This window comes from Electrona antarctica (genome assembly GCF_951216825.1).
Source record: "Electrona antarctica genome assembly, chromosome: 12".
Lineage (NCBI taxonomy): Eukaryota > Metazoa > Chordata > Actinopteri > Myctophiformes > Myctophidae > Electrona > Electrona antarctica.
This window is the reverse complement of record NC_136793.1, coordinates 9,943,730-9,955,403: the sequence shown is the minus strand read 5'-3', so window position 1 is coordinate 9,955,403 and position 11,674 is coordinate 9,943,730. Positions and strand designations below refer to the sequence as shown.

Sequence of the window (11,674 nt, the reverse complement as noted above, 5' to 3'; positions counted from 1 at the left end):
CCACCCTTTTCACATTGGCCTGTTATAGCGCCACCAACAGGTTGATTTTTGCAAAACAAATTTTTGGAACAAAATGCCTCAAATCATCCAATTGCCATCAAAGGCGTATGAAGAAATGGCACCCTTTTCACATTGGCCTATTATAGCGCCACCTGGAGGCCACAACCTGACCTGCCCTGGTGGAGACCTGAGGGGCACTTTTTCTAGTTAACAATGGGCTTATTCATTTGTGTCAATAAAATAACCCCAAAAGTCCTACACATTACTGCAAGTGTTTAAACCCTCAGTTTGCATTTATTTGGCTTAGTTTTTGGCTGTTTATTATTTTTAAGCAATCCCTTGCTGTAAATCTGAATATCGCAGGCCTATATGTCAGAATTGTTATGCCTACAGACAGTAGCACCACGTCGGAGAAAAAAAAAAGCTCTGGGGGGTGGGGGTGGGGGGGGCATCATTTCTAGATCCACACACACACACACACACACACACACACACACACACACACACACACACACACACACACACACACACACACACACACACACACACACACCTTTAGTCTTGTCGTGTATTCTATTATCAACATACTGTCAGCAGCAGAATAATGTCAAATAAAGTTGAATAGTTAGAATTAAAAGAGGCTTATTATAAGATCGAAAGAGGTTTTATTTTCCCCTCATCATTCAAGTAGTACATGGAGTGACATGTTGGTGTGACATGCATGCTCCGAAGACTGCACCAACAATATTATAGCCTAGTATAGCAAAATAGCTAAAATAACAGCTAAATCAATAAAATACTGAATGATTGATTGACAGTGCACTTTACTGAAAATGAATTTACAAAGAATAAAAAACACAAGAAGTTTCCATTATTGTGGTCCTTTTGCGGAAGGGAGGCAGGGAGAAATGTAACACAAACACAAAACAGAGACAAAAACTAAATACAAAAACAAGAACTAGACATTTCACAATTTTGGGAAATTGCAAATGTTGCACCGATACTGTTCCTGAAGAAACAATGTGGGCTTGAGTAGCTCGCTAAGTACAGTATGATGATGTCTGATGATGATGTATTGACCCACATGATGTCACAGGGGGCAGACTAATATGCAAACTTTTGGGGTTTACTCTAGATATATAATAGTAAAGTCGGGCAATTACTTAGTCTGGTTACCCTGTTAGGGGCAACCACATAAACACAAATTAGGTTATTTATGATACAGATATGTTGTGAGCTTGTAGAGTGGCTATATTGTTGGCACACGACAATGTACTATTCTGCCCTAGAGAGAAAGCTGGACCCAACCAAACCCAAATGCATAAGGTGTGAGTCTTGATTCCATTTATAGGCTACTTTCTCAAAATTTAATTAATGGTGAAATCCATGACATTATAGTAAATAAAATGTTATCTGTATGATATTATGTTAATACAATAATATCCAAAGTGGTGGTTGTGTAGTTGGTGTTGGTCTCCCTGCTCTTCCATTGAGAAATGCAGACCCTGCAGGCATAGGACCATTACTGGTTGACCAGTGTATTGTATTGCATGTCAAAGCTCAAAGTGCAATATCTCAGGCTTTCCATCCTAGCTCAGAAGTGGACATTTTGGCACCGACGTGGGAGAATGACGCTTGAATCCAGAGTAGAGGACATACACCTTACGGACTGAAGCTTTAACACTGAGGAAGAGGAGAAGGAGTATAGGACATGAGAAGGGAGGGGAGGACAGACAGACAGACAGACAGACAGACAGACAGACAGACAGACAGACAGACAGACAGACAGACAGACAGACAGACAGACAGACAGACAGACAGACAGACAGACAGACAGACAGACAGACAGAGGAATGGACAGCATACAACAGTGGTTTTCGACCCTTTTCATATGAAGGTCCATTATTTATTCGGCATTTGAGCCACGAACCACCATTTCATGACATGTAGCCTCTCAGACCCTCAATTCCATTGATCTGGTACCATAGGAGAGACAACCGGCTAATAGTGTTGATCAAAATAACAATTCCACATTCTCTCTACATCACAATTCTCTAATTGTGTGTAGACTTCTTGAAAAAGAAGTAATGCTGATCTTGAAAAATAATATAACAATTAAAAGCACTTTTTACTGCAGTGCTTTTAATTGTCCTCACGTTCTAGAAGTTAACCCTTCACTGGCATCTTTCTTGCTTTGATAAAGTTGATAATGTAAATATGTACCATTGTCTTTGTATTAGTCAATTGTCATTGTATTGTTGTATGATGTTATCTGATAACAGCTGAAATTGTTCTCCAAATGAAGAAAATATATTTACAAGCTGTTTTTCAGCAATCATTAGAGTTAGGCAAGCCTTGTTCACCTGGCTGCCTTGTTAATGTATGTGTACTACTTTATGCGATGAAAGTCCTTAAAATATTGCTTTACTGTGTCTAAAGCACACGTGTGTTCGTTCAGAAGGGAGGCTTGTATGCACTGTATAGTTTGTCAGCTGCATTTTGGTCTATACAGGTTAATTACTCTGGACAGTCATCTCTGAATCTCTTTCGTCCAGTCAGTGTTATCCTAATATCATGTCTTGCTACCCCGGTAGGCCTATTCAGTTTACTTTCTCGTTTGTTTGATTTGTTGTTGTTTTGACTGTCAAATGTAAATAACATACATATACTTTATGAGAGTTGTAGAATATTTTGCCTCAAAAGCCAAAGAAAACAACGTATTTATTCAGGATACTTTATATGTTCTATGGAGCTGTATACACTGTGTTTGAACCAGAAATCCAAGACGCACAAATATTATTGGGGAAATAAATAACTGTAATGTAATTCTTCTATTGGATACAGGTAGGACACCAACTTTATCCAATCAGGAGAGAGAACCACACAAAGATAATTGAACCGCTTCAATTTTAGAGTGTTCCAGTTCCAAACCTGTCGGCCATGTAATTATTTTTGAATAATCACATCCACTTTCACTTGTCTATGCCATTTCCTGATTGGAAGAGATTAGTGATGAATTGAACATGGTGGACCCTCTTGTAAACAAGTGTAATGCTTAATTGGGTCGTCCACTCACAGTTAACAGTCTTTGTATTGAGTTTGTGCTTGAAATGTACTGTAATTCTGCAAACTGTTAATAAATATTTCAATCAATCAATCAAAAGTATCCCGACTTCAAAATGTACAGTATTTCTGCTTACTAAAGCGCTGGAGAGACTAGGAGAACCTGAGTTACTGAACAAACACTCTATACTCTATAGCAGGGGTGCCCAAAAGGTAGATCGCGATCTACCAGTAGATCACAAAGGCTGTGCAGGTAGATCACATGACATGCCCCTAAATAGTATTTCATTTAATATATTGAAGAAAAAAAACGATAAAAAAAAAAAAAAAAAACATGTCTCCCCCTCTATTTCCCATTCCAAGTGCATTTGTCTTATACTGTACAGAATGTAACACGAACTCTACTATTCCGAAGCCCCCTCAGGTACATATTTAAACTATTTTCAGCAATAGTATAATAATTGATTTTGTGGGTAGATCTTGCCGAGCTGGTCATTTTGAAAGTAGCTGTCAAGTCAAAAAGTGTGGGCACCCCTGCTCTATAGCAATAATGAATGATTACTATCGCAATTATAACCAACAAATGAACAACAATGCGGTGGATTCGGATCGCTAGATTCTGCAGTGGTGGACAGTACTTTGTATAATGGTCTATCATTTCAGAAGTGTTTGACCGGTAAAAAACACAAAGATTTCACATAAAAAAACATTTATTGTTCATAAATGGATCCAATAGCCATGTGGTGTGGCATAGAGGAAATATTGTAAGGAATCACAAAGTCAAAGACAAGTACTAAGCAATAAGACAAAGTGGGAATAGGTTTCCATCCGGTATCGTTTTACAAGTCAATAATCTATTTAGATGTGAAGTACATAGTGTTGTAAATTAATTCAACAATCCTACATATAATGTATCCTCCAATCCTAATAAAGCAGAATGTGGCGTGACAACAGTGTTGTGTTCACATCAAAAAGCATCATACAGGCTCTAAACCCATGTGTTGTTGACAACACATTTGGATTTAGTTTGAGTCATAGTATTTAGAATACAATTCCATTACATTTTTTATAAACTTTTAGTCTAGTTTTAATCGGCTACATATAAGATTTTAGTCGACTAAATCTACAGTTGATTTAGCCTTGCATGATGTATACTTAGCTGTGTGCCGAAAATAGCCGATCTACAAACTCACAATGCATTGCTCTGTGACATGTAGTGAGCTTGTAGATCTGCGATTTTCTGAACATGACACCTGCACACAACCACGGATAAAATTACTTGTCTTTGTTCTACTGGATCTCTTCTCCACTATAGTCCCTCCCTAACATTTTAGTTAGGGAGTAAGGAAGTTTTGACCAGATTAAACAACATCTGCGTAAAGCATGCAGATATTTTTTGTTATATGCATGTAAATGTACATGCATATATTATTAAAACAAAATAAAAAACATTTAATAAAAACATACAAAGATTGAGTGGTGTGCAGGTTATACTGTAGCTACATACTGTAAAGTATAGGCCTAGTTAATAATTAACATCAGCTGCATACTGTAAAGAGATTATCATTAACATAAGAATCATTGAATGTCTCTAAAGTACAAAAGTAACAAAACTGATTTTCACCTCAAATTCAACAAAGTCTTACAATCTTCAAAAGGAGCCCAAAACGCCTTTTGCAAACCATATTATTTTCAGAGATGTTCAATTAATTTAAGTTCTTAAAATATAATTGTTAGAACATTTAGTTTTGGATGGATTTGACAGTTTGATGAGAAAATATAACAGACCTTAAATATACACACTTAAATCACAATGAATATTTTCATGGAAAGCTGAGGATGAGTCTACTTTGTGTAACTGACAGGACAGATGGTCAGGGGAACAGAGTTTTTACCACTCTGGTTGCTATTTGGATTGAAGTATGGATAGAGTTTCTCAATGAAGGTGCAGCCAGTGAAAGAGTAGATAAGAACTCTGGCCTCCACATCATAAAAGGAGACAAGACCCTCCTCATAATCAACAAACACTCCCACTTTCTGGAGCTTCTCTCTTACAGTGAGGACGACAGGAGGGTCAGCAGCACTGCTGTAGTGCTCATTTCCATTCTTCAACCCTATTGCCCAGTAACCATAGTTCAATGCAATTGATCCCTTCCTGGTAATGGACTCTCTGGCTACTCCTAAATACCAAGCCAACTTCCCTTTAACCTGAATCTCGTAGTAAAACCTTCCTGAGGAGAAGCTTTGTTTTCCTAACACAGCGTATTTTTTGGAGAATCTCTCTTTGTTGTCTGGGAGGGTCTTCTTTACATCTCCATGACTCACTTGTTTTCCATCCTCAGACAGGATGAGTTCGCAATGTGCTGTATCAGGGTCCAGAGTTACATCTACTGCATATTGCTGGATCCTCGTCAGCTCATCACCCAGCTTCTTCATCTCTTGACTGAGTGTCTTCTCCAGCTGAGCCACAGCTGTCCTCACAATCCCCACATATGAAGACCGATGGACATTGACCTTTGTCCAATCCTTGGTGGGTGGAGGGATGTTGATGGACGTGAGGTTCTGGAGGAGGTGGAGGTGGTCTTCAGTGTGTGAGAGCTGCCTCAGCTCAGAGCTTCTCTTCTTTAACTCAGTGATTTCCTCTTCCAGCTCTTTAATGAAGCCTTCAGCCTGTTTCTCTGTTGTTTCCTGCTTCTCTTCAATCACATTAATGAGCTCAGCCTGGCTTTTCTCAATGCAGCTCACCAGAGCAGTGAAGACCTGCACACTGTCTGCCATCTCTCTGTCTGCATCTTTCTTGCTGAGGTCTACTGAGTGTTTGACCTTCTGAATCTTCTCTTGTCTCTCCTGGATCATCTTCTGAACTTCGGCCTCTATCTTTCCCAGCTCAGCCTTCTTTCCATCATATTCCTCTCTCAGAGATACAATTTTGTGTAATCTGTGGTCTGACTCAGTGCAGAACTGACAAACACACATGTTGTCAGTCTTACAGAACAGCTCCAGAGGTCTGTCATGTTTCTTACACATCAAGTCTTCCAGGTTCTTCACAGGGTCAATGAGTTTGTGTCGTTTTAACGCTGTGACTCTCTGATGAAGCTCCAGGTGAGTCTCACAGTAGGAAGTCAGACACGCCAGGCAGGACTTCACGGCCTGGAGCTTGTTCTCAGTGCAGATGTCACATGACACTTCATCTGGGTTAGCAGCTTCCTGGATGGTGTTGGAAGTTGTTTTCAGCTGCTTTGACTTCCTGAACTGATCAACCATCTCAGAAATTAAAGTATTGACAAAGATCTCTGGTCTTTTAACGAACCTTTTGTTACACAGTAGACACTGACACACATCATTAGTGTCCCAGTAATGTGTGATGCAGGCTTTGCAGTAGTTGTGTCCACATGGAGTGGTGACTGGATCGGTGAACACATCCAGACAGATAGAACACAGGAACTGCTCTTCAGACAGGAGACTGCTGGCAGACGCCATTTCTACACACTGGGAACAAAGGTTGAAAGTCAAGTCAGTTGTGTAGGCCTATTCAGTATTTTAGCCGTGATGTAAGCGCCCTCTCCAGAGATACTTCCGGGTCCTACGGTTTGTGTTGCTTTTGTGTCCCCATAGAGTTATACTGTGTCCCTCCGTCGGACTAAATCTGAGACTAAAACAACCACTAAAGTCTCATTTTACCGCTTTCCTTGCAACAAAAAAACCTACTGGTTTGCCCCACAATGAATACTATCGCCATTTGATTTCATTGTTTCAACTAAATCCTCCATTAGAGATCGTATTAATGCAAACTATAGATTCAACGTACTCAACCCTGCACACATTCTAAATATGCCCCCGAAATATTGTACTGAGCAAATGGACTGTTACCACATTCAATAATAATGATAATAATAGTCTTTATTGTCTCCACATCATATATTATTTTCTTTGTTATGGACACTTGTACAGAACATTAGTAATTCTACTCGAGTTGGAAGCATTAAGACCCATTTTAGCCCTCAATGGCTTCCTTTCCGAAAAATAACGTTATTGTAAAAAGATTCACGCGTTTAGATATATTGCTATTTACAATGAGAAGTGGACGGGAGCTGGTGCCACTTGGACCCGGATATAACATAAGACTGTCAGACTTAAAGGGATATTTCACTTTAAAAAAATGTCATTTCATCGTCTACTCAGTCTTATGTGAACACCCAGACAGTTTTTAAGTTACTTCATTCAGTATTTAGATATTTTACATTAATTTTAGCTGCCCCGCCCCCTCCCTATACAAACCCATTGTAACTTCAAACTCCATTTTAACCATGATAGATTCATGAAAAACACCCGTCCTTTTTTCTGGTGATTGATTTTGTCCTTCTCATACATGAGGGGCCCCTGGTTCTTCATTTACCGTTTTCATTTATGTTTAAATATTCTTTTTGGAAAATAATGAGGAGGAGGGAGAAGCTGCTGCAGGACCGAAGAGACTAAAGAATCCAAACAATAGTTAAAAATAAATGAAAACAGTAAATGAAGAACCACGCCCCCTCACGTATTAGAAGGACAAAATCAGTCACCAGAAAAAAGGACGGGTGTTTTTGATGAATCTATCATGGTTAAAATGGAGTTTGAAGTTACAATGGGTTTGTATAGGGAGGGGGCGTGGCAGCTGAAATGAATGTCAAATATCTAAATACTGAATCAACTAACTTAAAAACTGTCTGGGTGTTCACATAAGAAAGTAAAATATCCCTTTAAATACCATTCATACCATTAGACGTAATGCACAGTGCACTCCACATGAACAATAACAACAGCAACCTAACCACACACGCAGACTCTCTCTCTCCCTCTCTCTCTCTCTCTCTCACAGCCACACGCAAACTTGGTCTCCCCACACACACACACACACACACACACACACACACACACACACACACACACACACACACACACACACAATGTGTGACTAAATGCACCACTATTGCAACTCTTAGAGTAAAACGTACTTCTTAAAGGATACTTTACCAAAACCCTGATCAAGCTAGTATACATATAGTTTTGAATGGATCCACCTCACTGAAAACACTCCATTATGTAGAACCACAGCTAATCAGAAAACATGTGTTTTTGGTCTGTATTCTGTATAGAAAAGTTTTATGTAGCTATGTTCACCTGTCAATGTCTGTAATTCCTTTCCGTTTATAGAAAATCCTGTTGATTTGAAGTTGTTATTGAGAACGTAGCTGTGGTTTTTACTTTCGCTTTTGAAACGTCATTGAGATTATGCAACAGCAGCACACCCGACTGGTGTCATCTTTCATGCGCGCGAGCACACACACACACACACACACACACACACACACACACACACACACACACACACACACACACACACACACACACACACACACACACACACACACACACACACACACACACACACACACACACACACACACACACCACTATCCAACGGGCCTGTTGGGCCCAGGCCCAGGGGCCCCTGAGCTAGGGGGGCCCTTGAGCGTCCGCGTGACCGCGAAGAGGCTAAAGCTCAGGGGCCCCCCAAAAAAGGGGTAACAGCAGTGACACACACGGTCCTTGTCACTGTTATTAACAATGGTCTTATTCATTTGTGTCAATAAAATAACCCCAAAAGTCCTAAACCATCATGATACGGTACATTACTGCAAGTGTTTAAACCCTCAGTTTGCATTTATTTGGCTTAGTTTTTGGCTGTTTATTATTTTTAAGCAATCCCTTGCTGTAAATCTGAATATCGCAGGCCTATATGTCATAATTGTTATGCGTACACGTGTACAGACAGTAGCACCACGTCGGGGAAAAAAGAAAAAAGCTCGGGGGGGGGACGCTCTTTAACTAAACAAAATACAAGTTCAGATCCAATTGATCAGCTTCAAGTGTTCCAGTTCCAATGCTGTCTGCTAATTAATTTAATTTGTATACCCTGTGTTCTCTCTCCTGATTGGATAAGATTCACATTCTGACCTGTCCTGAACATGTTCTGTTTTCTAGAGAGTTGGAGAGTGAAGAATCCTGAAGTTACTGAACAAACATTCTATAGAAATAATAATAATTATTACTGTGGTAATTTAATTCAGATTTTAACCAAAGTAAAGTAAGCAACATACTGTATTGATTGGGGTCACTTGACGCTGCAGTAATGGAAGGATACTTTGTGTAATGGTCTATCATTTCAGGAGTGTTGGGCATACATTTGGACGCACAGGTAAAAATCACAAAGACTTAAAATGTGTAAAACATTTATTCATCATAAAATGCACTATTAGTGTTAAGACTCCTGTTGCCTTGAAGTTGTCGTAGAGCAAGTATAGCACACAGTTGTTCACAGGGCTGTACTTTAAACGTTTTACTGCAGTGCTTTTTAATTGTCCTCACGTTCTACAAGTTAACCCCTCACTGGCATCTATTTGCTTTGATAAAGTTGATAATGCGCATAATGTAAATATGTACCATCGTTTTTGTATAACAGCTGAAAATATATTTACAAACAGTTTTTCAGCAATCATTAGAGTTAGGCAACCCATGTTCACCTGGCTGCCTTGTTAATGTATGTGTACTACTTTATGCGATCAAAGTCCTTAACATATTGCTTTACTGTAGGCCTAAAGCACACGTGTGTTCGTTCAGAAGGGAGGCTTGATGCACTGTATAGTTTGTCAGCTGCATTTTGGTTAATGACTCTGGAAAGTCATCTCTGAATCTCTTTCGTCCAGTCAGTGTTATCCTAATATCATGTCTTGCCACCCCAGTATTCAGTTTACTTTGTTTGTTTGATTTGTTGTTGTTTTGAAAGTGAATGTAAATTTACAAACTTTGAGAGTTGTAGAATATTTTGCGTCAAAAGCCAAAGAAAACATCATATTTATCCAGGATACTGTACTGTAAAGTACGCTCTATGGAGCTGTATACACTGTGTTTGAACCAGAAATCCAAGTCACACAAATATTATTGGGGAAATAAATAACTGTAATGTAACTCTTCTATTGGATACAGGTAGGAGTCGGACACCAACTTTATCCAATCAGGAGAGAGAACCACACGAAGATAATTGAACCGCTTCAATTTTAGAGTGTTCCAGTTCCAAACCTGTAATTCTTCTGATTAATCACGTCCACTTTCACTTGTCCATGCCGTTTCCTGATTGGAAGAGATTAGTATCCTGACTTGAAAATGTACAGTATTTCTGCTTACTAAAGAGTTGGAGAGACTAGGAGAACCCGAGTTACTGAACAAACACTCTATACTCTATAGCAATAATGAATGATTATTATTCGCAATTATAACCAACAAATGAACAACAACAATGCGGTGGATTCGGATCGCTAGACTCTGCAGAGGTGGACGGTACTTTGTATAATGGTCTATCATTTCAGAAGTGTTGGACCGGTAAAAATCACAAAGATTTCACATAAAAAAACATTTATTGTTCATAAAATGGGTCCAATAGCCATGTGGTGTGGCATAGAGGAAATATTGTAAGGAATCACAAAGTCAAAGACATGTACTAAGAAATAAGACAAAGTGGGAATAGGTTTCCATCCGGTATCGTTTTACAAGTAAATAATCTATTTAGATGTGAAGTACATAGTGTTGTAAATTAATACAACAATCCTACATATAATGTATCCTCCAATCCTAATAAAGCAGAATGTGGCGTGACAACAGTGTTGTGTTCACATCAAAAAGCATCATACAGAGTACAGACTCTAAACCTGTGTTGTTGACAACACATTTGGATTTAGTTTGAGTCATAGTATTTAGAATACAATTCCATTTAGTTTTTATAAACTTTTCTAGTTTTAATCGGCTACATGTAAGATTTTAGTCGACAAAATCTGCAGTTGATTTAGCCTTGATGAGCGTCATAATGCCTGACTTATACTTAGCTGTGTGCCGAAAATAGCCGATCTACAAGCTCACAACGCATTGCTCTGCGACGTGTTGTGAGCTTGCAGATCTGCTATTTTCTGCACCTGCACACAACCACGGATAAAATTACATGTCTTAGTTCTACTGGATCTCTTCTCAACATCAGCTGCATACTGTAAAGTGTAAAGACTAAAGAGATCATCATTAACCCTAGAATACTAAACATATTTTTTGTTACACCATCACTAAACACGGGTATATTTTACCCAATATAAAATATTCCATAACAAATATTTCTCATCAACATATATTGCAGTACAGCAATAAATGGCAAGTCTTCTTTAATATTTCATCATGACTTTTGTCATGATGAAATATTGGGTTGGGAACTTCTCCTTTGGTCCACCCATTCCTAAGACATGTGAGAATGGCCCATTGAAGAAAAAAATAAAAAGTCTGTTGTGGGTGTATTGGATTTTTCTCTATCACACTATCACTAAACACGGGCGAAATACACCCGAACACCTGCCTGTAGAAAGAAACAGGGATGTGGGCAGGGAAACAAACCTACCTTCTATGATGTCACTGAGCAGTGAGCATTATGAAGGTACTGAAAGACCCACCCACCTCAGACATCAGCAACATTATGAAAATTGCAAAAATATAATCGTCCGGGTGAAAATCACCCATGTTTAGTGTTCTAGGGTTA

At 39.0% G+C, this 11,674-nt stretch overlaps 1 protein-coding gene across 1 annotated transcript in view; it reads right to left on the bottom strand.

The window, feature by feature from the left end:
- Nucleotides 1-1,159: 1,159 nt before the first annotated feature.
- LOC306933737 (uncharacterized protein) overlaps nucleotides 1,160-11,674 on the bottom strand; it is a gene marked incomplete at both ends in the record, with an annotated part of 18,989 nt that continues 8,474 nt past the window's right edge. The window contains 3 exons of the mRNA XM_079516045.1: nucleotides 1,160-1,177; nucleotides 1,617-1,683; nucleotides 4,913-6,516. Of these exons, the coding sequence (XP_079372171.1) occupies nucleotides 1,160-1,177; nucleotides 1,617-1,683; nucleotides 4,913-6,516 (1,689 nt within the window). The remainder of the gene's footprint in view (nucleotides 1,178-1,616; nucleotides 1,684-4,912; nucleotides 6,517-11,674) is intronic.